The following is a 26,181-nucleotide window of genomic DNA, read 5'->3' as shown; positions in this document are numbered from 1 at the left end:
ATCACTGCAGTTGAACCGAAACAGGCCAGCCAATATTGCTACCTGCACAATCGAATGATATGAGATGTAAAATAATAAAGATAAGTTGTTCTTTAGTGATGTCAAATTATGCACTGCATAATACAGGCTGATGTGATGGCAGGTCACTATAAAAAGCTCACCAAGTATTTAGAACTTAAGATTTTGTTACGCTGCAGGTTTTTCAAGTATATTATTTCTCTCTCCTTCTTCACTTGCTGGCTGTTAGTTTTTTAGTTTTTTGTAATGCGGACTGCATCATTGAAATCTCTGGAAGAAGAGAAGCGGGTGGCATGGCATGCAGAGACTAAAGGCTCTTGTATTTGTTCAGACAAAAGCCTGTTGTTTTCACCCACCCAACAGCCACTCTACATTCAAGTTTCAAATTTGTGTGACTTCAAATGATGCCAAGAAAATAGTGGCATATTACCGTAGTAACTCTGTGGAGAATACTAGTGAGGATATAAGAGTTCATAGCCCGCAGAGGCACTCGTTAGTTCACCTTTAAAGCACACATTCTCAGTTACCTTTTTTAGTTTTAGAACAGTTGTGTGAAGCACCATTAAGAATTTTTTCTTTTTCATAGAGAACAATGGAAAATGCCTTCCTTCCATTCTCAATTGTAAATTTGAAGTAGTTTTGTGTAAATAATGTGTGTATTGTCCTGTAGGTATCTTTTTACAGCTATACTTGAAACCACCATTCTCCATTATATCCTTTTTTCTCGCCTGCATTGTTATCATGACCTGACCTCAGCTGGTTTGACTGAACTTGAGATGTGTTCTGCTCACTAAATCTAAAGGTTCTTTTTATGCCATAGTTTAAAGCTATAAAATGGCCTATACGTACTCAACTTCCTTTCTTTCTACTTCGATATCCTGAATCCCATTTCCCATTTTGCTACAAATTCGCATATTGCTTGTTTTGCAAGGGGGAAAGTATTTCTATGTATGCAGGAAGAGATGAAGTAATATGCATTGTTTTGATATTTTTTGTCGTGCACCATTGATGCTCAGAAATTCTTCAACCAAGATCCAGGAACCATTACTCACAGGCTGTAGAGTTAATTTGGGTTTGTAGATTTCACTCTGGATCGTCTCCTTGGCTGTGCTCAGTAAATTGGAATTCAGTATTCTGATCCATGACAAGAAAAGAAAAACGTTAGTTGGCGTGTACACTTGTAGTTTTTGACATCGGTCCAAACTAGACTTATTGAATAATCATGCCCACAAAGCTATTGTGTGCAATGAATGAATGATGTGTGAATTCCTCTAGTCTAGCACATGTTGCTGAATTATTTGTGCATTGTTTGAATGAATAATTTCCTGTTCATTCAGTGGTTTGTTTCATACTTCTTATTCGTAGAGTGATAAAAAAAAAAAGTGGTGGATTAATTGATTAATTTTGACAGGTCTAGTTGCCAATGTATAAATGTAAGCATCTCAAACAACTCAAAATTTGTACTAATCTTTTTTTCTTTTTTTGAACAATTATGCTGATTTTGTAATTGTGGAGTGTGATCATTGAAATTGTAATTGAATTTTGATTAATTGCACAGCCCTAAAAGAGCCCAGAAGAAATTGAACTCGAAGGTCAAGTTACATCAGTGTCAGATTACACCATCCGTTGTTGTTTGAGCAATAGTGGACTTCATTGAAAACGACCGAGTAGGACACAACACCACCTGTTGAAACCCCCCCCAAAAAAGCGACACTGGAATTTGCCAAACTTTATGTTGACAAGTTTTCTGGACAGACAAGACAAAAGTCAAAATCTATGGCAAGCCACATCATCTCTGTTAACAGATGCCAAAATTAAGCATACCAAGAAACAAACACTGTCCCAACTGTGAAACATGGAGGAGGTTCAGCTATGTTCTGGGCCTGCTTTGCTAGACCTGGCACAGTGTTTCTTGAATCTGTGCAGGGTACAATGAAACCTTAATATTATATAATATAGTATTCTCGAGAGAAATATGCTGCCCGGTGTCAGAAAGCTCAATCTCAGTTGCAGGACATGGGACTTGCAACAGAATAATGAGACAAAGTGAAAAACACCCAAGAATGGCTAAGAGCAAACCATTGGACTATTCTATAGCGGTCTACTATAAACCCTGATCGAAAGTTGAACATTTGTGGAAGAAGCTGAAACATACCATTTGAAAAAAGTACCATTTCAACCTGAGAGAGAACATACGTCAAAGGTGTATTTCAGTCTGGGTCTGACAAAAGCCTTCACTGAGAAGTCAATGTTGCGATTGTGGAAATTTTACTGTGCTTAATTCTCATACATACACACTTCAGATAAAATTAACCTTACTACCCCCGGCTACACTGTTAATCAGCAGGTTGTTTTTTTAGTTCAATATATATTATTATCTGTCTGAATTAATACCAAAAAAACTTAATCTCAACTCTTTAAAGTCATATTTTGTTGTGTTGTGTTAGATATCACATCAAATATCGCTTGTTAATAATTTAGGGTTCACGTTCAAACATTTTTGGCTCCTAGCCTTTTGAAGAAGCTCTTTACCATATTGAGGCCAATGTCAGCACAAAGCATTTTTGTTGACCTCTTTTTTCCATGGATAAGCAGTGTAAATAGTCAGCAATTGTGCTGACAGCAGAACAAATATTGTATACAATGTTCCAGAACATCATGGCTGAATAACAAGAGTTGAGCATTCAGTCAGTGTACAGTGGAAATCCGGCAGCTGATTGGCTCACCGGTCTTGGCACTGGCAGGTCTAGAAATGCTTACTTGATTGATAATTGTTTGGATACATAGTGTGTCACCTGATGTACAACAGAAACTTATTATTGACCACAGTATGAGTTGTTATTTTGACTTCTACCATCAGGAGGTGCATCAGTGGGTCATGCTGTTCCAACCCACATGGTTTTATTCCACACCCATTTATCAAAAATTGGGAGCAGCACTGGAGTACTCCAGTGAATGAATTGGCAACCCACACTTAATCCTATATTTTATATTCGTGAACCAGTTGTATTGATGGTGATAGATTATAGTGGAGAGAGTGATGCAGGATGAAGCACACTATCTGTGAAATTGTAAATGGAAAGCTTTTTATATAGCGCTTTACAATGCCTCACATTCACCGCTGCCAGGTCCACTGGGAGCAAATCGGGGTTCAGTGTCTTGCTCAAGGACACTTCGACATGGTCAGCATGGGTGAGGATCGAACCCACAACCTCATGGATGGGAGACGACCACTCTACCACTGAGTCTTGCTGCCACAGTGCATCTATGTATTACCACTACCATTGGCCTAGATCTTTGTAGCTTGATCCTCACGAGTCAGTCCTAATATTGCTGTAATTGTTGTAATATCACAAGAATTTCTCACATGATGTTTCTGCTTTCCTCTATCTTATTTCCAGAAAAGACACAATGGTGGTCTTTCACTTGTATGGCACTTTACCACGCATTAAAGCACTCAAAGCACTCAAAGCGTTTCACACTGGCTTCTACTAATAGTGCAGCATCAGGGGGGTTTAGTACCTTCCTCAAGGACACTTCAATATGCTCACAAGGCCCAGGGATTGAACCCGCAACCTCTGGGTTGGGGGGGAAGACCACTCAACCACTGATCCATTTGGCCCTTATAACAACTGATACCAAATCATGTATCCCAATTAATTATATAGTATGCACAAGCGTCTCTACTAGTTTCCACAGTGACTCAAAGGGGTTGTTTTTGTTGTAAAATTTCAGGCTTTAAGCAATTGAGGCAGGAATCTACCATTATCTGGCATTTTCATGAAGCACTGACTGCTGTGTGTGTGGAGTCAGAGTTCTACAGTTTCTGACAGTGTGCGAGGCAATGATGGTGTCCGAATGTAAATACCTAAGCCAGTGTCTGTGAGTGGATGAACGTGTGGGGATTGGGTGTGTGCAACCAAGGATGACGGTAGAGGTGGCAAATCCAGGTCCAGAAAGTAAAAACCCTGCCACAGTTTGGCTTTAGCTCCTAGTGCTAGCTAACTATCTCCCTAGCAGGTTAACGAGCACCATGGGTGATAGCTAGCTAGCTTGCTCCCTAGCAGGCAAACAAGTACCATGGGAGCTAGCTAGGAAGCTAGCTAACTAGCACCTGAGGCTAAAGCCAAACTGTGGCAGGATTTTTAATTTCTGGATCTGGATTTGCCACCTCTGGATGACAGAGATAGTGATCGAGTGACCTTGTGTTTGGAGGCGTGCTGAAAACTATATTAATGATGATTCAACGATGATTCTGTTGCGTAAAGTAATATAATTGTTACTTTTTCATCTGCTATCTCAGACATCAATAAGCAATATATTTCTGTAATCTGACCCTTGAATGTAATGAGGAGAAATAAGATGTGCTCTCTTTAATTGCTAACCATTTGATGACACCTCTTTCCTATTACAGGCCTATGAGCGCCGGTTTCCCACATGTCACCTTATTCCCATGTTTGTGGCAAGTGATGTGGTGGATGAAGAGACAAGTGAGGATAGATCCACTCATAGGATCGAGCGGCGCTGTGCCCTTGATGTGGATGCTCCACGCCTTCTTAAACGGGTAATCTACCAATCACGTTACAACAAATTGACACCCAAAGTTCAATGGACTGTGGTTATAAGGTCAACTTACAATCTTTTTAAATAACTACTTTGTAGTTAGTCGCTCAGTGCATTGGCAATACTTTTGAAGTTATAATGATTGTTTGTGTCTGCAGATTGCTGGTGTGGACTATGTCTACTTCATTCAGAAAAACACACTTAACCAAAAGGAGCGGACACTTCACATAGAATCACATAATGAGACCTTCTCCAACAGAGTCATCATCCATGAGATTTGCTGCTATTCGGTATATACACATGCTCCTCTACATATTAGTGTACATTCTGCCTTCATAACCTGGTGGTTTACACATTTGATGCCTTTAGGAAATTCACAATTTCCGCTTGATCCTGGCTGAAAGCTCTGTAATAGTGATCTGAAATCTGTATATCTATTCTGAACAGGCCCACCATCCACTGTTTGCTATGACTTCAAATCTACTAATCAATGAATGAGCATGCATAGGTGCACTGAGTTAAACAGGTCAAGCACATTGTATTAGCACCCAGGGCTCTAATTTTAGCTCCAAGGCACCACCAAGGTTCTTATTGTGCACGTTAACTCACAGTATTGAGAGCAACTCAGCGAGACAGCCTAATTAGACAACGCTAATGGACCTGGCTAAAGCGGAAATGTTTTCGTTGCCAAGGGGGATGAAGCTACCAGCACAGTGTCTTGCATTTTCCCCTTGACTTTTTTACAAAATGGTATCCTGTGTTCAATTATTATTATTATTTTTGAATAATATTAAACACTGTCAACTTAAATCTATTACAAAACTGCCAGAATTTGCTGTTTGCTATACAATAACAAAATAATGTAATTCTTTGCATATGATTTGCGATCCACTAGTTTAAAATTCTGCCTCAGTGCTTCCCAGTGTCTTTTCACATAAGAGGAAATCTATGGCCAAATGTTCACTGAATGCGTACCCTTACCCAAGTACATTCACATGAGTTTGAGCTTTATTTTAACCCCAGAACTTTTCATTTGTAAATGCTTGCTAATTTTATATGGATGGGCTGACACAGGCACACTTCATCTCACAGTGCAGTGCACATATTTCCCTTTGTGCATCCTGTTCTAGTGAAGTCAAGTGACCCATTGTTACAATAGCGGCAAAGCCCCCTTTATTGCTCATGTGTACAGTATGATGCAGCATGTTCTCACATTTTCCAGGTTCACCCTGAGAATGAAGACTGGACGTGTTTTGAGCAGTCAGCCAGTCTGGACATCAAGTCTTTCTTTGGCTTTGAGAGCACAGTGGAAAAGATTGCAATGAAGCAATATGCCAGCAGCATCAAAAAGGTGTTTGTGTTAATTTTTTTCCAGAATTTAATGCAGCAACTTCTTGACTCAGTTCGTCACCGAGCATTTATAAATGTGTTTGGGTTATATCTCTGAGCGATAGGTCTGATGTTCCAGTATGTGCATTTAGGTAGATTTACAATTGTTATTTCTGTTTCTATAGGCTGACATTAACTCTTTTACTCCCAGCTATTTTCACTGAAGCAACCCCCTTCGCTCCCGGCTGTTTTACTGGATTTTGACTGATTTTGTAAAGCCCACAGAATATTGTGTTATATTGCTATAAAAACATGGAACCCACCAAAACAAAGATTAGTCTCTTCTTTCATCAGGAAAAAAACAATATTTCTATCTGTTTCCGTTTTGCAGCAATTAGCATTAGAATACAGCTAAGTTTCATCATTATTCACAAATCTGTCTTTTTGCAACATGGCCCTGGTTGATCTCTTATACTCTGCTGCCACCTGTTTTTGTAATAACTACCATTGCTTCAAGTGTTCTCCAGTTCAGAGGCTGCATCAAAGCCTTCTGTTTGTTTTAGCATAACGCCCCCATAAAAAACGTATAAATACGTCGTTGAATAATGTACATAAGGGACATATTAGTCCTCTGATAGACCCAGAGAAGGCAATTTCATTATTTCACTCGTTGCTCGGCTTTTTGTACCATCCTAACTCTAACTTCTATTTTATTCTACTTGCAGGGAAAGGAAATCATAGAGTACTACCTAAAGGAGCTAGAAGATGAGGGGATCACTCATGTGCCACGATGGAGTCCGACCTGTCTTCCCCTGCCTCCCACCAGACCAATCAGTCTCTTTATCAGCCCACCTGCTGACCCCAAGATCCCCGTCACAGCCGCTGTTCCCATCCCACTGGCTACTGATGCCACGGACAGCAGCTCACAGGATGCCAAGCAAGACGGTGCTGGCCTTCAAGCAGAAAGTTTAACTGAGATTTTGTCTGGCACACCGGAAGGTCTGTTCAGCTGATAAGTGGGATATGAGTTCATTCACAATAATTGAATTGGAGCTTTCTGTGAATTGTAATTAGACATGTCATGTCAATTATGAATTTGAGGTTGGATTTGTTTGTTTTGTTTTTGCAGATAAATTGGATGCTGATTATATCAAACGCTACCTTGGCGACCTTACACCCCTGCAGGAGAGCTGTCTCATCAGACTTCGGAAATGGCTACAGGAGACCCACAAGGGAAAGGTAGTTCATACCGTTGTCCGAAACACAAGTTAATTTATATTTTGATCCATTATTTTAGAATTTCTTACTATCTTCATTTCAGATTCCCAAGGATGAACACATCTTGCGATTCTTGCGGGCCAGGGATTTCAACATGGACAAGGCTCGTGAAATTTTGTGCCAGTCGCTGACCTGGAGGAAGCAGCACCAAGTTGACTATCTTCTTGAGACATGGAGTTCACCACAAGTCCTTCAGGACTACTACACAGGGGGCTGGCACCATCATGATCGAGGTAGGTTGAAACATGTACCTGCGTACACACCCTGGCTGTTTAGATGGCTTTACACATACATGATTTATGTCGGCTAGTCTTGCAAAGCTAGACAAGATCGCTTAGATCTTTGCTCTTGGGTTTCCTTTGGACTCAAGTTACATGATAATGAACTCAAAATGTATTTTTTTTCAAAGCCATTCAGAACATAAGTGACGTAACCATGCATACATATTTCAGCTTGGTTACACTGACATTAACATGTTCTTGGCTTTGGTACACGCTGTCACATCCTGTGTAAAGTTTGTTTTTGTAGTCATATTTCTTTTCCCGGAGGAGTGTGCAAATAGTGTTTATATTTCAATAGTTGTGAAGGATAAATGGGACAAAAGTATTTTCCCGGCTATGATTAATCCGTGTATTATTCGTTCAGTCGATTTTCCCAACAAAACGGGAAGTGCAAAAACAAAAAAAATATTTGTATTCTCAATATTCGTTTCAAAAACCAAAATGAAGAAAATTTCCAATTTTGTGCACAAATGGAAAATGGGAAAAATGGACAACAGGCGATTTGGACGCTTCATCCAGTTTGGATATTTTCACTTGACGCTGACCTGGAAGCGATTTATTATTATTTTTGTTTAAATCTGACTCGTGATCGTGCACTGATCTGTATATATCACTGGATAATCAATAAAATAAAAAAGGGGTCTTCATAGCAGCACATACCAGTTGTTAAAAAAATTTGCTCTTCAGCGAGGGTAACTCTTGAGGCCAAGAAGACATGACCACCGACAAAGTCGAGCCACGAGTCGGATAAAACAAACAGAAAATCACTTCCTGGTCACAACTTGTGGCAAGTGAAAATATCTAAACTGAATGAAACGTCTAAATCGCCCATTGTCCGTTTTTCCCATTTTCCATTTGTGCACAAAATCAGAAAATGAGTGGTTCTCTGTTTTCTTCATTTTGGTTTTTGGAATGTACATTGTGAAAACAAGTAATTTTTTTATTTGTTTTTTGCTTCCCATTTTGTATGGAAAAACAACTGAACAAATAATACAGGGATTCTTATTGTCTACATAACAGAAAAGCAGTTGACTATAACGATTCTGAGCAGTTTAATATACAACCCAGTTGACTCCAAGATTGCTGCAAGTCATTGAAGTGTTTATTATTCTATTTTGTGTCTTCTAGATGGCCGGCCTTTGTACGTCCTGAGACTTGGCCAGATGGACACCAAAGGACTGGTCCGAGCTCTTGGAGAAGAATCTCTGCTTAGACATGTATGCACAGTAGTTACATCACTTTAACTGTTCGCATGAAAGTACATATTAAGTCTTGATGTAAACCATTCAGGTTAGGTAATCAACGTCCATTGTCTTAAAGGAGTCAAGTGCTTTAAAAGCAGGGCATACACACAGCTGCCATATAAATAGTGCACTTAAGATGCACTCAGTGTAAATCACTCAAATCAAACTAGGGAGTTGCTAAATTCTTGAAATAAGTTTGTGGTTCTGTTCATTTTTAGGTGCTGTCTATCAATGAGGAGGGGCTGAGACGCTGCGAAGAGAACACAAAGGTGTTTGGCCGTCCCATCAGGTAAACTGAGTGCAAATGTGGACTTATAAAGTATGCAAGTCAAATTTACTTTCTAGAATGTGATAGGTGCCACTTAACATTTCACCATCAAACCACACGTTGTTGGCTTTTTATGTTCACTTCCATAGTAGGCATGCACGCTATGAGGGAGCAGAATGAAGACATTAAAGTATGTTGGCTTGTGTATTGATGCAGTCCATGGTGGGAAGAGTGAGGGCAATGAATGGAGATGGTATCGTTGAGCAGTAGGTGGGGGCAGGGATCTGAGCCACACAGGATGGCACATCAACTATGAATAGCTGTTGCGCTACGCTGGCCGCGAGCCAGACAAGAGGATGTAGAGGGAGTCTAGAATTAGTATGCATTGCTGTGGTGACACTTCAAGCACACTTTCCAGTGACAGACTCTAAATGGTCACTAATCAGTTTGTGTTTTGTATGTTTTGGTCTCCTCTTCTTCTCAGTTGCTGGACATGTCTGGTGGATCTGGAGGGTCTGAACATGCGTCATCTGTGGCGGCCAGGAGTCAAGGCTCTGTTGAGGATTATCGAGGTTGTGGAGGCCAACTATCCAGAAACGCTGGGACGGCTGCTTATCTTGAGAGCTCCCAGAGTCTTCCCAGTGCTTTGGACTCTGGTGAGCACTGGCGACCACTGGCTCTCAGATTCAGCTTTTATATGAGCTCATATTTATGGGTTTCAAATCAGTTTCAGGTGTTTGAGCCGCCATTGATTTCAAACACTGACAGTAAAAAGCTCATTGTTCTACATTGTTATTTAAAAAACACTCCTACACAGCTAATGTGTTTGAGTGTAGCTACTTTGAGCAAGCGTGTAAAAGAAGTAGGGATAGGCCGATTACCGGCGGCGCAGATTATTATTATTTTTTTTAACGATGCCGTTATTTGGCATTTTGACAAATATTGGCATCGGCCTTTTTATGAATCTGAAGGCTAATAAAGTTGGTATCTCATTGAGCGGCGAATGCTTGCGAACAACAGTTTTTACTTGTCGTAAACTCATTTGGAACATATTCAGACAATGTTTCACTGTGAAGATCTTTTGAAACATTTGACAAAAAACCCAAATTAGTTACATTTGCATGCATTTGTTGCTCAGTGAGATGCAGGGATCTTTTCATTTGTGGATCTATTTAAATTTCCAATAAGAACTCTTACACTTTTTATTCTTAAAAATTACACCCCAAAAAAAAAAGAAATTTTGGAAAACTTTATTTACAGTAGGGATCTATTTACTTGCTTAGTTTTTACTTTATCTTAACACATGCTGATGACCCTGGAAACTCTCTGCAATTTTTGTTATAATTTTTTTAAACAAATCTGTCGCTATAGTTTAAAAGAAGAAGCTTTTTTTTTAACGCTAATATTTTCTATTTTAATGCAAATGAATATCTGCTTGAAATATGTTATCAGCCTCCTTGACGGCTAATAATCTGTATCGGCCTCGAAAAAAACATCGGTCTATCGCTAAAAAGAAGACAGATTGTTTCAATAAAGTAAAAATAAACAATATTGTGTGTTGGGAAGCTGCTAAAACAGCCTTTTGGGGAACACATTAGTGACTATTCTCTGCAAGTCCTCCCCCCCTCCCCCCGTCTATAATCAGCCAGTTTAGTCAACATATAACCTGATAAACATTTTGATGTTTCATGACTTTAGGTGAGTCCGTTCATTGACGAAAACACCCGCAAGAAGTTCCTAATCTATGCAGGAAACGATTACCAGGGCCCCGGCGGACTGGTGGACTACATAGACAAGGAGATTATCCCTGACTTCCTGGGCGGCGAGTGTATGGTGAGTGTCGAATCACGCATGTATGTTAAAGAACATGATTAGATTCTGAGATCGCCTTTACTGACCTCATTTTATGTGTGATTTCACACGCGCTCTCTCTCTCTCTCTCGCTAATAGTGTGAGGTACCTGAGGGAGGTTTGGTCCCAAAGTCCATGTACCGCACTGCAGAGGAGCTTGAGAATGAAGATGTACGTTTGTGGACCGAGACAATCTACCAAAGCGCCAGCATCTTCAAAGGAGCTCCACATGAGGTGAGATTTAGTAACACATGCAGAACAAGAGGACGAAAGCAGTGACACTTCATTGATATGTAGGCCAGGACAAGACAAGAGCAGTCAACCATGCCTCAGAGATTTTGTTTTGTTTAAAAGTCTGCTATCTAGTGGTTGAAACTTGTACATGCACCTTTTTATTTCTGGCATAGGACATTCTTATTTGGCATATTAGAGTATGCCTACAAACACGATTTAACACTGTAGCCCTTCCAGATGTATGTTACAAAATTGTCATAATGGCAAATATTAGGGCTGTGCAAATAATCGAAATTGAATAACATTTTTAATTATTTCATTTACAAAATCAGCATAATCGTAAAAAAAGATTATTCATAATATATATATATTTTTTTAATGGCTAATGTAATACATTTTGTTTCGTCCAAAAGGAACTTGCATAATTATAGTGTTTCAAAGAATTGTATTTGTCTTAATATATATATATTTTTTATGTTTAAACATTTTCTTGTTCTGTACCAAATAAATAAATGATCGTTTTACTGCACAGTGCACATGCTGCAGTCCAACTTCAAGTTTTTGCGAACATAAATAAATAAAAATATATAATAAATTATAAATATATATATATATATATATACTAATAAATACATATATATATTATTATAAATTCTATTTGTTCCAAAAGGAACTTACAAAATTAAAGTGTTTATTTATTTATTTATTTTTTCATTAGTCTTAATATTTTTAATGTTTAAACATTTTCGTTCATCATCATTTTAAAAATCGAATCGTTGAAAATTTGCTAAATCTTGAAATCGAGTTTTATCTTCTGGATTATTAAAAGCTTATGTTCTGTTGCATCCAAATGTTTTTGTGAGTTGTAATTTTGCACAAGTGGCAGATTGCTGGATGGGTGGTTTACAAGACATGCTTACAATAGCTACCAATAGGGGTGGGCGATATTAGATCGTGTGACGAAATGCAGGGCTCACGATCTCTCATTTCTGTGGAATCGTCTGATCACAACGTAAAGCAATTCAGCACAATTTGACCGTCAGCCGCTGACTGAAAAAGACAGCCATGCCGCCTGCCCCTATTTGACAGCCAATCAGTGTGGCGTGCAAGGCGAGGATAAAGACAAGTTACGGCATCACTACGAACTTCCACCATTATTTATAAAAGGTGCTTTTTACTTAGCAGTTTGTTTTAACTTTGCTCCTCTTTACTCTTTTTTTTTCTTTCTTTTTTTTTTTTTACCATGACTTTACCAGCCAAGTTGTGTGCACTTTAAGACATTCGCTGTTTTGAATTCAGTACACTACTTGAAAACAGAACTGTGATTTTTGTTAAATGTATATTTTTCTTTACACAAGGTATTTATTATTACAGTGTTCATTTTCACAAACTAATAAGTGTAGCCGTACTAGCCTCGTATTTATTCAATACTACTCAAAAAATTAAAATCGTAATTTTATAATTAAAAAATTGTGATATTAAATTTTTGCAGGATCGCCCAACCCTACTATTATTTTTTTCCATAATCAAGCAAACCTAGTAAATACTGTTGTGACCTTCGGACCCTTGAAAGGTGCTATATAAATTCAAGCTTCTTACGACTATTTATTGTTCTTTAATGTCCAGCTTCTGATTGAGATCATTGACGCCTCCTCGGTCATCACCTGGGACTTTGACGTGTGTAAAGGTGATGTGGTTTTCAACATCTACCACTCCAAGCGGGCGCCACAAGCACCCCGTAAAGACCCACTGGGAGCGCACGGGATCACCTCCCCAGGTGGCAACAATGTGCAGCTCATAGACAAGTCATGGACGCTGGGGCTAGATTACAGCATGGTAGAGTCCCCTCTAACCTGCAAGGAAGGAGAAAGTGTGCAGGTGAGGTTTTGAGAATATAAAGGAAGTAAATCAATGATTTGGTTCATCTGGCAGGACATTTCTTGTGACGCACACCTTTTTTTTTTGTTTGTTTAGGGCTCCCATATTACACGCTGGCCAGGTTTCTACATCCTCCAGTGGAAGTTCCACAGCATGCCGGCTTGCTCGGCCACTAATCTGCCTCGAGTAGATGATGTGCTGGCCACACTGCAAGTCTCCTCGCACAAGTGTAAAGTCATGTACTACACCGAGGTTTTGGGCTCAGAGGACTTCAGGTTGGTCACTCATCCAGATGGCCACAAAACACTTTTGAATTGAAATGATTGAACCTCAATTCTCGAATAAGTTCAAATCAAATCTTCCCGTCCCCCACTACACCGTACATACTGCAAGACAAATAAATATAAAAATATATCAGCCCTGAGTATTGAAATGAGGATGCTGCTTTCCTTTCCCAGACTTTTTATTTGAAATTCTTTTTTTTCCCCTTCCAACGCATTCCTGTTCTTTCTTGTCCTCTTCCTCCCGCCGCTCTATCTTCTTCCTGTGAAGAACGGCTTGCTGTGACGTGCAGAGTTTGTAAGTGGCGCAGTGGTTGCCTCTCTTCCTTTAGCACTGCCCCGTCGTCATTCCTGCTTTTTGGCTGCTAACTTGACCTCCATGGCAGCTGGCCAGGGCATTCCCAATTCCCTGAGCGCAGTCGGGCTTTCAGCCTGTTGAACTGCTTGCATGACTAACAATACTAGCAATCGCTGGCCTTAGGTTGATTTAAACGATCAACTTGCTAAAACTGCACTAGCTGTTTTGCTGTAGTCTTTTACTACAGGTATGACCGCACCGTCTTTAACATTTTAGAACTGTTGGACAAACTAATATTTGTTTGTATACAATCTCCTCCAAAAGCATTGGAAGTGCAAGGTCAGTTCAATTGTTTTTGTCGTCGACTGAAGAAATTCGGGTTTCAGAACAAAAGATGCATATGAGACCGAAGTTAAGAAGTCCAGCATTTATTTCTCCCTATCTGTATCTATTCAACCATCTAAATTATTTGCAGCTGTATTTGGAGGGGCGTGGCCTAAACGGGGAGTGGGTGTGGCCTAAATTTCAAATGGCTGTGGTTTGATTGGAAATAAGTGGGGCTTACAGCGGTAGTATTTTATTTATTTATTTTTTCAATACCACACTTAAAATAAATGGTCAAACAGTGTGAAATTGATATGGATTGATAAAAAATTGAGAGAGGGAGAGTGTGAGATTGAGATTGATCAGACCAAGATATAACCTCTCGACAGTGATGGAAAAATGGAGAAAGGAAAACTCTGCTTATGGTCCAAAACACACTAGCTCATCTATGGAGTATGGTCTTGGGCTTTCATGGCTGCTTCTGGAATGGGTTCGGTCACAAGTCTTTATTGATGATGTAACTCATGATATTAGCAGCAGAATGAATTCTGAAGTCGACAAAACCATTTTGTCTGGCAAATGACGGAAAAATGCATCCAAACTAAACTTGTGACAAGTTTTATCATGCAACAAGGCATTGACCCAAAACTAGAGCTGGTAAAATTAATTGATTAATCGACAAGTAATCGATTATCAAATTAATCGACAACTATTTTACTAATCGAGTAATTGTTTAGAGCCATTGTTTAAATTTAAATTGTCCAAATCCTCCAATTTCAGTCTCTCAACAGTAATTATTCTCTGATTCCTGTAGTCCTTCATCAGAGTAGACTGATTATCTTTTGCATTTAATAAAAATAAGACATTTGCAAACATTTACTTTTACTATGGAAAACAATGACCAAACCTGTGACTGAATTTGTTTCAAAAAGGTCAGTGAGTACAACATCAATTCCTAATGCTGAATTGATGTGTTGTTGGTTTTTAATCACAAAAAAATACTAAAGACACAACAATAATTGGTTAATAAACAGCAATTAGACATAGATGGAATAATCGATAGAATAATTGATTCTAAAAATAATCGATTGTTACAGCCCTACCCAAAACACACTGCTAACACAACAAATGACTTCGTCAGGAAGGTCTTTGACTGGCCGAGTCAATCTCTGGACCTTAACCCAATAGAGCATGCATTTTATCTCCTGAATAAAAGACTGTAGGGAGAAAGCCCTAGAAACAAACAAGAACTGAAAGAGGCTGCATTAAAGGCCTGGAAAAGCATTTAAAATAAAGAATGCAAAAGTCTGGTGAAATCAGTGGGTCGCAGGCTTGATGCAGTTATTGCAAGCAAGAGTTATGCTACCAAATGTTAAATGTATTCACTTGAAATTCATTTAGTAATCTCTGTTCCAATACTTTTGCTCACTGCAAATGTTGGTGGCTTCAAACAAAACGTGCTCTATCCCGAGTTGTTTAAGGCAGTGGTCCTCAACCCTGGTCCTCGGGACCGGTATCCAACCTGTTTTCCATGTCTCCCGCAGCCAACACAGGTGATTCATATCATCAGCTAATTAGCAAGCTCTGGAGAAGCCTGATAACGATTCCCACCTGTGTTGGCTACAGGAGACATGGGACCAGGGTTGAGGACCACTGGTTTAAGGCATCTAGATGTAAATACCATAAAATAGAAGTTGGAATTCTAAACTTCTGTCTTGTATTTGTCTCTTGATCTGAAACTCAATTTCTTCAGTATACAACAAAACAAAGACACTGACCTTGCCATTTCAATACTTTTGGAAGGAACTGAACCTGTTGCTAACTCAACTAAGCTTATTTTAAGTATATAAACGGCTTGTGCTCTTCTTTGTGATCAGTTGAAATGAAGTGATACACATTTAACAATAAACTATTCAGTCTTAAAAATCCGTAATTCTGATGCCAAATGAAAAACGAACATTTTTGGCTATGGCAACTTTGTGATTACTGTATACTTTCTTTGTGGAATCCAATTCTATCCTAATTTGAGCAGCATTCACAATTAGTTAGCAATATAATACAAGCAAACAAAGGACAAAACTTACTGTATTTACTGTTTGTGTTTATGCTTTTCCACAAATATGCAAATGGTTGAACTTCTACCAAGTAAAGCCTGTCATGAATTTTCAAACAGGAATAATGAATGGCCCTTTTGTTATTCTGTGTCACACACAAACAGTAAACTTCTAGTAGCTAAGCTGATGCATTGTAGGGCATGGGTCACTAACCTTTTTGAAAGTGACTGCTACTTATTGAGTACTGATTAATGCTAAGGGCTACCAGTTTGATACACATTTCTGAATATATAAAGATGAGTTCAAATGAGTTGAGATAACAAATTTGCTCAATTTACCTTAAATCTCCGCCAGTGTGTACATTTTCAAATGAGCACTTGTACAACATTCCTAGAAAATTACAATGCGGCGTCATTGTTGAGCTATTTTCAGAACAGGCCCGCTACAGGCTACTCATGTGGTCCTTGGGCTGACTATGGGGAGACATTTGTCTAAAAGATATTCACACAAAAAAAATTGTGATTTTCACGTGTTTTTCAGATCCACAAACATATTCGTCATTTTCACAAGTCTTTTTAAATTTGGTGTGTGCATTTTTCATGACTTTTGCTTGCGAGTTGTCAAAAGTGCGTTTGTGGATCGTTGCGCACGCACATTTATTTTTGAGACAAACATCACGCTGTTTTGAGATATTCAGACACACACAAGCTCTCAGATATTCACATGTGTCTAAGGCCCGTTCCTCCGCCGTCCACGGGGAGGCAGTGTTACTGTCTCCATTGAACGGGAACAAACTGTTTCGGTTTCTCGTTTAAAATTAGACATTGAAAAACAGAAATCGAGTCTTTATCTGACCTGTCATTATGTGTTTGTTTTGCACAAGTCGGGAAACAAAATGCAACCTTATTTTAAGTTTGTTTCTCTTGAGCTTCCTTTAGCTTTACTCGAAAGACAATCTTCTTTGGCCGCTGCTGCTTTAGTGGCGTAGAAGAAGAAAATTCAACAGCAAAAGAAGAGACGTGTCGCGGATACATTTGCGGATCTGAAAAACACATGTGAAAATCACCACGGTGAATATTTTTGAGACAAATGTCTCCCCATAGCGGGCACCATGTTGGTGACCCTGCTGCAGGGTATTATGGCCTCTGAACCTAAAGCATTGAGTACCGATGAGTCGATCGTGGTAGTGGGTGTGCATCATGGTCACATGATGCTCATTTAGTTTGTCAAACTGGGGCTATATTTGTAGCTGGAAAAATGTAAAGGTTATTTTCCCTTACCAGTCTGTGTCTCTCGTTGCAGGGGTTCGATGACCAGCTTGGAGTCGAGCCACAGTGGCTTCTCTCAGCTAAGCGCTGCCACCACTTCATCCAACCAATCCCAGTCCAGCTCAATGATCTCCAGGTAGACAGAGCAGTCGGAAAGCACCGCCTCGACACCATTTTCAACTTTGGATGCTGACCAGCAGACAGCAAATCGTGGCTTGAAAAAAAAGAAGAGAGAGTGCGTGACCTCCTTTTAAAGGGCTGATAGTTTTTTTCTGTTTTTGCACAAAGGTCATATTTCAGTACTTAGTGTCTTTGCTAGGCAACGAATGAGACCGAGCATTAGGAGAATACAAGTTTGTGGCTTAATTAGAGTGCAAATGTTAAAGGCATCTTGGGAGTTTAAAAGAAGCAATATTTTCATCCCAGGAGCGGCACGCTTGAATGGATGAAGACACTGGAGGCGCTGTTATATACTGTATAGGCATTTACTTTTACACTCCAAAATTCCGTAGGCAATAATGAGATGACGCACCCCTCATTTTTGAGCGCCACTGTAGAAGATTGGAAGTTCTGTTACACATGTTTGACTTTTGCTCTCATCATATTAGAACAGAGATTTGTTTCAATGTGGAGAGCAGTGTAGAAAATCCAGCACTCTTGTTGAACTTTACATTAACATTTATTCAAGAACTGATCCTCAAAAGTTGCACATCGTAGCCCACAAATCCATTGTGAACATTTGTATGGGCTTCTTACACTTTGAAAACACAGTTTACGGAAATTTGATTCCGATAACATGCATATGTTTTCAAAACACACAACGCTCCCGAGTGGGTGGGGCTTATTGAATCGTGGCAATACAAATGGAGTCAAACGGATTGGGAATTGTCATCTACTGGTGTCCAGATGTTCTCTGAGCATCCTGACCTTGATTTGGCAGGCCCCGCCGTCGTTTTGAGGGCTCGGCCCGTCGACCATGCTATGAACAGCTTACTTTACCAGCATCTCACTCTATAGTGCTTGAAGCAATAACATAGGTTTCTACTGTGTGACATATTTATATTTATCATTGAGATGTCCATTTGTAGATGGCAGTGATGGTGAGGGCTGATTGCAGGTGACCTTTATGTAATGTACAGGCAGGCACAAAGGCAACCTGAGCCACTATGTGTGTTTTTGTATGTGTGTTTGATCATAAACAAGTAACTCAGCCCTTTTTTCACCATGGGCACCGCAAGTTTGCTTTGCATTCTTGTTTGTGAACGTGCTCGAGATCAACAAATTCAATGCCAAATTGCCTCAATTGTACGAGGTCATTATATAATCTGACAGAGCTGCCATCATTGGACTTTTTGAGGGGAGGGTGGTGACATATGTCATTTCTGCAAAGGTGGCAAATCCTGGTCCAGAAAGTAAAAACTCTGCCACAGTTTAGCTAGCTAGCAAGCTAGCTCCCTAGCACCATGGGAGCTAGCTATTAAGCTAGCTAACTAGCACCTGAGGCTAAAGCCAAACTGGATAGGATTTTTACTTTCTGGACCTGGATTTGGCACCACTGCATTTCTGTGTGCATAAGGTTGAATATCTTTATAATGATGTTTATCATTTGACAGTGTTTTAGTTGAAAAAAAAAATCTCTACATGTACTAGTTATGTTTGAGGATTGCTACTGTTTTTGAAATACTTGATGGGGTTGAAACAGTGGTGTGTTACTGCATGCACGTTACACATAGTGACTTGGTTTACCAGTCTGCTATTTGTAAAAAAAACCCCTAAAAAAGCCATTTAAGAGCCATTTGTCAATTAATACCATTTTAGCCTTTGTAAGACTCACGTAGAAACAGCTACTCTTTTCAAGGTCAATTAATGAATAATCATCATTGTCTAAAAACATCATTTCTAACTGGATTAGAACAAGCATTGATGACTTGACTGTAAATTGCCACGAGTCATCAAATTCTATCTCTAAGGACACTTAGAAGAACTCCAAAGGATACTCACCGTGCATGTTTTAGATACACAAAACTGTTTTTATCTCCAAATGAAAGGTCAAGATTTTGTGTGTGGAATATTTGCAATAATGTGAAATGTTTTACCTCTTACGAATGAGGCTATCATGGTATGGATGTACAAGAATGAATGCTGGAAACAGCAGTTAAAATAAGACATGCCTGTAAAATGTATGTACTGTACACAATCCCAATTTGAAGCATGTCTGGACCCACACAGTCAGCTAATTCTTTATACAGATTCATCCATTTTATTTAACTGGTAGTATGATTAAATATGCAGAAGTAGACCTACAGTAAGTACTTTTTTTTGTATATCTAACAGAGTGGACCTTAGATTTGTACAACTGCCTTGCTGAAATTGAAGCCATGGGCATAAAGTGTTCTTGGATCCAGTATTTTCATTACCATGTGGATTCAGTGTTTGCGATACCGGAGACCCGTCACGTTTTCTGTATCCTGCTGCTCTGATTTACATTACGTGTACATTCTCAAAGATCTCTTGAGGGCTATAAAATGTTTGTCATTACTTTTCCATGTGTTTGTTTTCCCGCTTCCTATTCTGGCAAAGTTGCATATCTCCTCCTATCTTAATGTGAGATATTATGTAAAAAGTACTTGTTTCAATTCATGAGAATATTGCGCCTTTGCTTTTTTGTGTGGAGAACATTAAACTTGAATTATGTACAGTTGTCCTATTCATTTGCGTTGCTCATGAGGAGCGCGTTACTTAAACCAACATTATTTTATCTTTACTTACTAAAATAGATCTATTGAAAATTCTCGCTGTGCAAAAGCACTTGTTTAAAGCAGGAAATGCCTAATAAACCTGATGATTTCGTTCTATTTGTTGTCATGGTAAAAATGTTAGGAAAAAAATGTGCATAACAGACTTTACAGCGCTAAAGAAATGAGAGTAAGCCAAAGGAACACATTTGCCTTATTTAATCTCCTGTATCCACTTTTGCTATTAACATTTGATCACAAGGCTGAGAAAGCATCCACAAAACTTTGTGAAAGTTGAAATCACACTGACCATGACTGAACCCACCACCCTGTTTCCAAATTCGGCAGAAATTAGAATCTTAAAATGAGTTGATGTTATGCTCTTTTTCCTTCCCTACCAGAGAATATGCATTCTTTCTAGAATTAGTATAATAATGTGGACTACTGGCATTCCACGGAAATAGTAATTAGTTTGTGGGGCTGAAGCCTAAAGTATTGCACTGCGGTCAGCCTCCAATCAAAAGCCATCCGCCACAAAGGTTGTGTTTATAGACTCTACATTACGGCAAGTAAGCATATTAACTCAGAATTTCTCCCAGGAAGTCTCACACAGATCTGATGTTGCATTTCAAAATTAAAGGGAAAGTCAACCCAATACTTTTCTTAACAATAATGCGTTCCATGCTGCCCTACTTTTCTAAATATGTTATTGTGATTAATATTGCATTTGTGGAATTTGAGGTAAACAGTAAAATGCACCTGTTTTTATCCATCCCAGGGTGTGGCCATTTTGTCACTTGCCATCAACTGAAAATGACACATAGTTGCTCAAGGGCTCCGGTAACGACCAAGATCACAGTTGGCCCTCTTCATATTCTCGTTTTTGCAACCATTAAGCCTGTATCTCACTGAGCGGTGCAGGCTAGGGAGGGTCCGTCCACCAAGCGAGTGTTGCTTTTTCTGCCGCTTCGTTCAATGTTGCAAAACGTCTTGCCGCACTCTCAAACCCTCTTTATCCTGTCAAACCCTTTTTCTGTTGTTCAAAATTTTATTGGGGGGGGGGTTTGACACGATCACATGACACAATCAGTGGCAAGGAAATATCCTGTTACAAAAAAGGATTTAACAAACTAAACTAACTATAACTAACTAACTAACTAACTAACTAAATCCATTTTAAAGTCATACGTGACCACTTTAGAGTGCATTGTGGGATACTTTTTTAATAGCACAAATATGTAGTTTTGTGTAGTCTAGTCATAAGAATGCTGCTAGATGAAGTAGCATTCATTTTTACAGGACTAGTAGTGGTATTTGCTTGGCAGATGACAATTGAGCGTGGACCAGCGCATTGATAACGGAGAGAATAACTTGAATTTGTTCAGGCATAGCCTACCTCATTCAAGTTTAGCAGTAGGCTGTTAACTTTTTTCTGTGTGTCAAATTAAAAAGGCACGTTCATTTTCACTTTACAGGGACCTTGAAAGTGTCATTAATTAATTGTAACCGGCAACAACGGGTACTGTACATGTATTTAATTTCAAGTCTTTATTTAATGGTACATTTGTTAAAATGTTGCCACTTCTTGGTCCTTTTGTTTTAATAGTCACTGTGTTTTGCCTTTGTGCCACTAGATGGTAGTGTTAACGTGGATAATGCTTTCGCTGGGTTCAGGCGCAGGGATGACGTCACACACGGAAGCACTGTACCCAGAGTAGCAGTCAATAAAATTACAATCGAATGTCTTCTGTCAACCCGTTCTATAGAATAAATGTCTCCAACAGATGAGTTGGTCAAGCAGTGGGAAAGGTCAGTGTGTTTGCGAAATAGTATACTTATGTTTATGTTGGATCAATAATCCGTGTTCTGAACGAGCAGTAGATAGAACCACATGTCACAATTCAAGAGTGCTGTCTATCATTCTTTCTCTCCGAAGTTAACATTGCTCAGTTTTGAGTAAATACCCAATATTATGGCTCAACACACTCACGTGTACGAACCAAATGATTAGAAACAGTTATCAGTATTTTGTAGCGCAGTTTAAACCACAGATAGAAATAACAACCTTGGTTTGTGTCAGTCAAAACTGAGCATTGTTGTTATCTTTAAGGAAGAATTTGTAATGCAGATATTGTATTGCACTCATTACCTCATCAGCAGTAATAAATAAATAAATAAACATTTGAAATATTTTATTTTATTTATATATTTTATTTATTTAACTAGGTTGGTCCCATTGAGAACCTTTATTTCAAGAGAGACCTGGCCAAGACAGGCAGCAGTAAAAAAAACACAAAGTTATTTTGCTGCTGCCTGTGTGTGAGTGTGCGTGAGCGCGCGCGCGCGCGCGCGTGTGTACTTGTACATACTACATTGTGAGGACCAAAATACGTCTTTAACCAACAGATTGAGGACATTTTTGTGAAGTGAGGACATTTTGGCCGGTCCTTACAACTCAAGACCCCTTTTTGAGGGTCAAAACTTGGTTTTAGAGTTTAGGTTTGAAATGCGTTATGGTTGAGGTTAGGGTAAGAAATAGGGGTAGGCAATCATTTTTGATAGTTGGGTTAGGGGAAGGGGCTAGGAAATGCATTATGTCAACGAGATGGCCCCACAAAGACAAACCTTTATGTGCGTGTGCGTGCGTAAGTGTGAGCGTGTGTGTGCGTGTGTAAGTGTGCGCGTGTGTGTGACGTAACCCGCTCCGGCAAATGGGTCGGCATGTCAGAAGGATTCATTTTGAGATACTGACAATTATAGATCGTGCTATATTACAAGAGGAAAAAGAGGGCCACGATACAGTACTATCAAGAGGAAAATGAGGGCCACCAGACCCAAAAACAAAGAGCTGACAGCATCCATCCATCAAGAAAACCTGCACAGTAAATTCTGTAGTGTAAATTTGACTCCTCCGTGAGTCATCACCTTATCGTGGTGGTGGGGTTTGCGTGTCCCAATGAGCTGTGGAGCTATATCTGGGGCTTCATACCCCTGGTAGGGTCATCCATGGCAAACAAAAAGCTAAAAAAGACCTATGATGAACGTCAATTTTGGATCACGGTTTTCCTTGCCTGATAGCGGGTCACCGGGGCCCCCCTCTGGAGCCAGGCCTGGAGGCGGGGCTCAAAGGCACGCGTCTGGTGGCCGGGCCTATACTCATGGGGCCCGGCCGGGCACAGCCCGAATAGACAACATGGGTTCCCCTTCCCATGGGCTCATCACCTGTGGGAGGGGCCAAAGGAGTCGGGTGCGCAGTGAGCTGGGCGGCAGCCAAAGGCGGGGACCTTGGCGGTCCGAACCCCAGCTACTGAAGCTAGCTCTGGGGTCATAGAATGTCACCTCTGTGGCAGGGAAGGAGCCCAAGCTGGTGTATGAGGCCGAGAAGTTCCGACTAGATATAGTCGGACTTGCCTCCACACAGCTTGGGTTCTGGTACCAATCCTCTCGAGAGGGGTTGGACTCTCTTCCACTCTGGAGTTGCCCTCAGTGAGAGGCGCAGAGCAGGTGTGGGCATACTTATTGCCCCCCGGCTTGGCGCCTGTATGTTGGGGTTCACCCCAGTAGACGAGAGGGTAGCCTCCTTCCGCCTTCGGGTGGAGGGGACGGGTCCTGACTGTTGTTTGTGCTTATGCATCAAACAGCAGCTCAGAGTACCCACCCTTTCTGGAGTCTTTGGAGGGTGTGCTGGAGAGCGCTCCATCTGGGGACTCCCTCGTTCTGCCTGGGGACTTCAACGCTCACGTCGGCAATGACAGGGAGACCAAGGGCCGTGATTGGGAGGAACGGCTACCCCGACCAGAACCCGAGTGGTGTTTTGTTATTGGACTTCTGTGCTCGCCACAGACTGTCCATAACAAGGGTGGCCAAGTTTGGTCCTCGAGAGCCACTATCCAGCCTGTTTTCCATGTTTCTCTCCACGTACACACCTGTTTCATGATTAGGATCGTTATCAGGCTTCTGCAAAGCGTGCAGATGAGTTGGACAGGGATACATGGAAAACAGGCAGGATAGGGGCTCTCGAAGACCGAACTTGGCCACCCCTGGTCTATAATGAACATCATGTTCAAACAAAAGGGTGTCCATATGTGCACATGATCGACTTTGTAGTCGTTTCATCGGTTGCTGGAGAGGAGGGTCTGTCGGGAAGTCGAATCTCTGATTCAGGAGGAGCAGTGTGGTTTTAGTTTCAGCCGTGGAACAGTGGACCAGCTCTACACCCTCGGCAGGGTCCTCGAGGATCACGGGAGTTCGCCCAACCAGTCCACATGTGCTTTGTGGACTTGGAGAAGGTGTTTGACCGGGTCCCTCGGGGAGTCCTGTGGGGGCTGCTTCAGGAGTACGGGGTACAGAGCCCCCTGATACGGGCTGTTCGGTCCCTGTACGACCAATGTCAGAGTTTGGTCCGCATTGCCGGCAGTAAGTCAAATTCATTTCCAGTGAGGGTTGGACTCCGCCAAGGTTGCCCTTTGTTACTGATTCTGTTCATAACTTTTATGGACAGAATTCCTAGGCACAGCCGAGGCATTGAGGTGGTCCGGTTTGGTGGCTTCAACATTGCACATCTGCTTTTTACAGATGATGTGGTGCTGTTGACTGATCAAGCTGTGATCTTCAACTCTCACTCGAGCGGTTCACAGCCGAGCGTGAAGCGGTTGCGATGAAGATCAGCTCCTCTAAATCCGAGACCATGGTGCTCAGTTGGAAAAGGGCGGAGTGCCCTCTCCGGGTCAGGGATGAGATACTGCCCCAAGTGGAGGAGTTCAAGTATCTTGGGGTCTTGTTCACGAGTGAGGGTAGGTTGGAGCGGGAGATCGACAGGCGAATCGGTGCAGCGTCTGCAGTGATGCGGACGCTGTATCGGTCCGTTGTGGTGAAGGAGGAGCTGAGTCGAAAGGCAAAGCTCTCGATTTACCGGTCGATCTACGTTCCTACTCTCACCTATGGTCATGAGCTGTACACTGTAAAATACTATAAAGAAATCCCAGGCGTACCAATGATGAACCATGATATTGTGGGCTTTATTTTTAAATATAATACTCAGCATGTACTTTTTTTTTTGCATTGGTCTTGTGTCATGTTTGCAGTGAGCAGGCTTGTCTCAGAGAGCAACTAGTGGAGGAGGACACGGAAGACTGGCAGAAGAGGCCAGACTTCTCAGGACTGGAACGGGTTGCTGGACTGGACCTCTCCTTCATCAAAGGTGATGACGTCAATGCCTGCTCCCAGCTCGTTGTGCTCAGCTACCCTGATCTTGAGGTGAGCTGTGTTCGCTCTTTGACTACACTTTTTATGACACCAATGTGATCACTTAATAGATCACCCATGACTAACATTTTCCTGTATCCTTTGAAACATTTTCATTCATTGCTTTTGTTCCAACTTTTTGGGGTGAAATCAATTTCTTTAGTTCTACCACATAGAAATGAACAGCTGAACTTCATTAGGGGTTAATCAGAGCTACTTTAAATGGTGGCAGATGTGTATGGACTCACATTTTTTAGGCCCCGTCCACACGAAAGCCAGTTTCAATGTATCCTCACAAGTTTCTTACCGTTTAGGCCGTTCGTTGACACGATGGCGCGGTTTCGGAGTGGAAAGATTTTAAAACGCGACCCGTAAGCTTCCGTCTGGACACCATATGCAGCAGTGATGACGTAATGGTCACAGCTTGATGCCGACACATTGTCGTAGTTTGATGACGTATGCTCCAATTCTCGCTTGACTGCACGCGAACCGCCAGTTTGTCAACAACAATGACTGATAGTGTCATAGTGTTTTTGCACAACCTCTTTAGCTTGCTTATGCTCTTACAACAAAATATTGTGATTCTTTATTCCCACGTTCAACAAGCGGTGTAAATTAATAACATATTATGCCAGCCCTCTTCATATCCACCGCGCACGATGACGAGAAGAGCAAGCAGACGAAGATTTTTTAATAATAATGCATCCGATTTATGTAGCGCTTTTCTAGACACTCAAAAAGGCTTTACAATGGAATGGATACATTATTCATGCGCTCACACATTCACACTGTGGTGGCGGTAAGCTACTTAAGTAGCCACAGCTGCCCTTGGGCAGGCTGACGGAAGCGTGGCTGCTAGTGTGCGCCTACGGCCCCTCCGACCACCTCCAAACATTCGCACCTTCAATGTGTGTGAAGTGCCTTGCCAAAGGACACAACGACACATGACTTGGGGAGAGCGGGGATCGAACAGCCGACTTTCTGGTTACTGAACGACCGTCTCTACACCATGAGCCACGGCCACCACAATTTT

The 26,181-nt window shown here is 40.8% G+C and overlaps 2 protein-coding genes across 8 annotated transcripts in view; both read left to right on the top strand.

Annotated features, from left to right (window-relative positions):
- The window catches only part of LOC147170197 (SEC14-like protein 1), a 29,828-nt gene extending 9,958 nt beyond the window's left edge, over window positions 1-19,870 (top strand). For 3 of the 4 annotated variants that reach the window (XM_086082605.1, XM_086082602.1, XM_086082603.1), the window contains 15 exons: window positions 4,433-4,582; window positions 4,740-4,871; window positions 5,804-5,932; window positions 6,636-6,909; window positions 7,040-7,149; window positions 7,232-7,421; window positions 8,598-8,686; window positions 8,932-9,002; window positions 9,466-9,637; window positions 10,680-10,814; window positions 10,932-11,066; window positions 12,693-12,944; window positions 13,041-13,219; window positions 13,497-13,523; window positions 17,204-19,870. In XM_086082605.1, coding sequence (XP_085938731.1) covers window positions 4,433-4,582; window positions 4,740-4,871; window positions 5,804-5,932; window positions 6,636-6,909; window positions 7,040-7,149; window positions 7,232-7,421; window positions 8,598-8,686; window positions 8,932-9,002; window positions 9,466-9,637; window positions 10,680-10,814; window positions 10,932-11,066; window positions 12,693-12,944; window positions 13,041-13,219; window positions 13,497-13,523; window positions 17,204-17,309 — 2,151 coding nt within the window. In that variant the 3' untranslated portion in view covers window positions 17,310-19,870. The remainder of the gene's footprint in view (window positions 1-4,432; window positions 4,583-4,739; window positions 4,872-5,803; window positions 5,933-6,635; window positions 6,910-7,039; window positions 7,150-7,231; window positions 7,422-8,597; window positions 8,687-8,931; window positions 9,003-9,465; window positions 9,638-10,679; window positions 10,815-10,931; window positions 11,067-12,692; window positions 12,945-13,040; window positions 13,220-13,496; window positions 13,524-17,203) is intronic. The other variant, XM_086082604.1, reaches the window with a different exon arrangement.
- Window positions 19,871-21,578: 1,708 nt separating this feature from the next.
- The window catches only part of LOC147170196 (endonuclease V-like), a 77,896-nt gene continuing 73,293 nt past the window's right edge, over window positions 21,579-26,181 (top strand). For all 4 annotated transcript variants that reach the window (XM_086083989.1, XM_086083990.1, XM_086083988.1 and 1 more), the window contains exons 1-2: window positions 21,579-21,713; window positions 24,989-25,160. In XM_086083989.1, the coding sequence (XP_085940115.1) occupies window positions 21,676-21,713; window positions 24,989-25,160 (210 nt within the window). In that variant the 5' untranslated portion in view covers window positions 21,579-21,675. The remainder of the gene's footprint in view (window positions 21,714-24,988; window positions 25,161-26,181) is intronic.

Source organism: Leptonotus elevatus, chromosome 8 (assembly GCF_054856555.1).
Source record: "Leptonotus elevatus isolate MCC_2025b chromosome 8, RoL_Lele_1.0, whole genome shotgun sequence".
In the NCBI taxonomy this organism is placed as follows: Eukaryota; Metazoa; Chordata; class Actinopteri; order Syngnathiformes; family Syngnathidae; genus Leptonotus; species Leptonotus elevatus.
The sequence above is the reverse complement of the archived record's forward strand: the minus strand, read 5'-3'. Positions and strand labels throughout refer to the sequence as shown.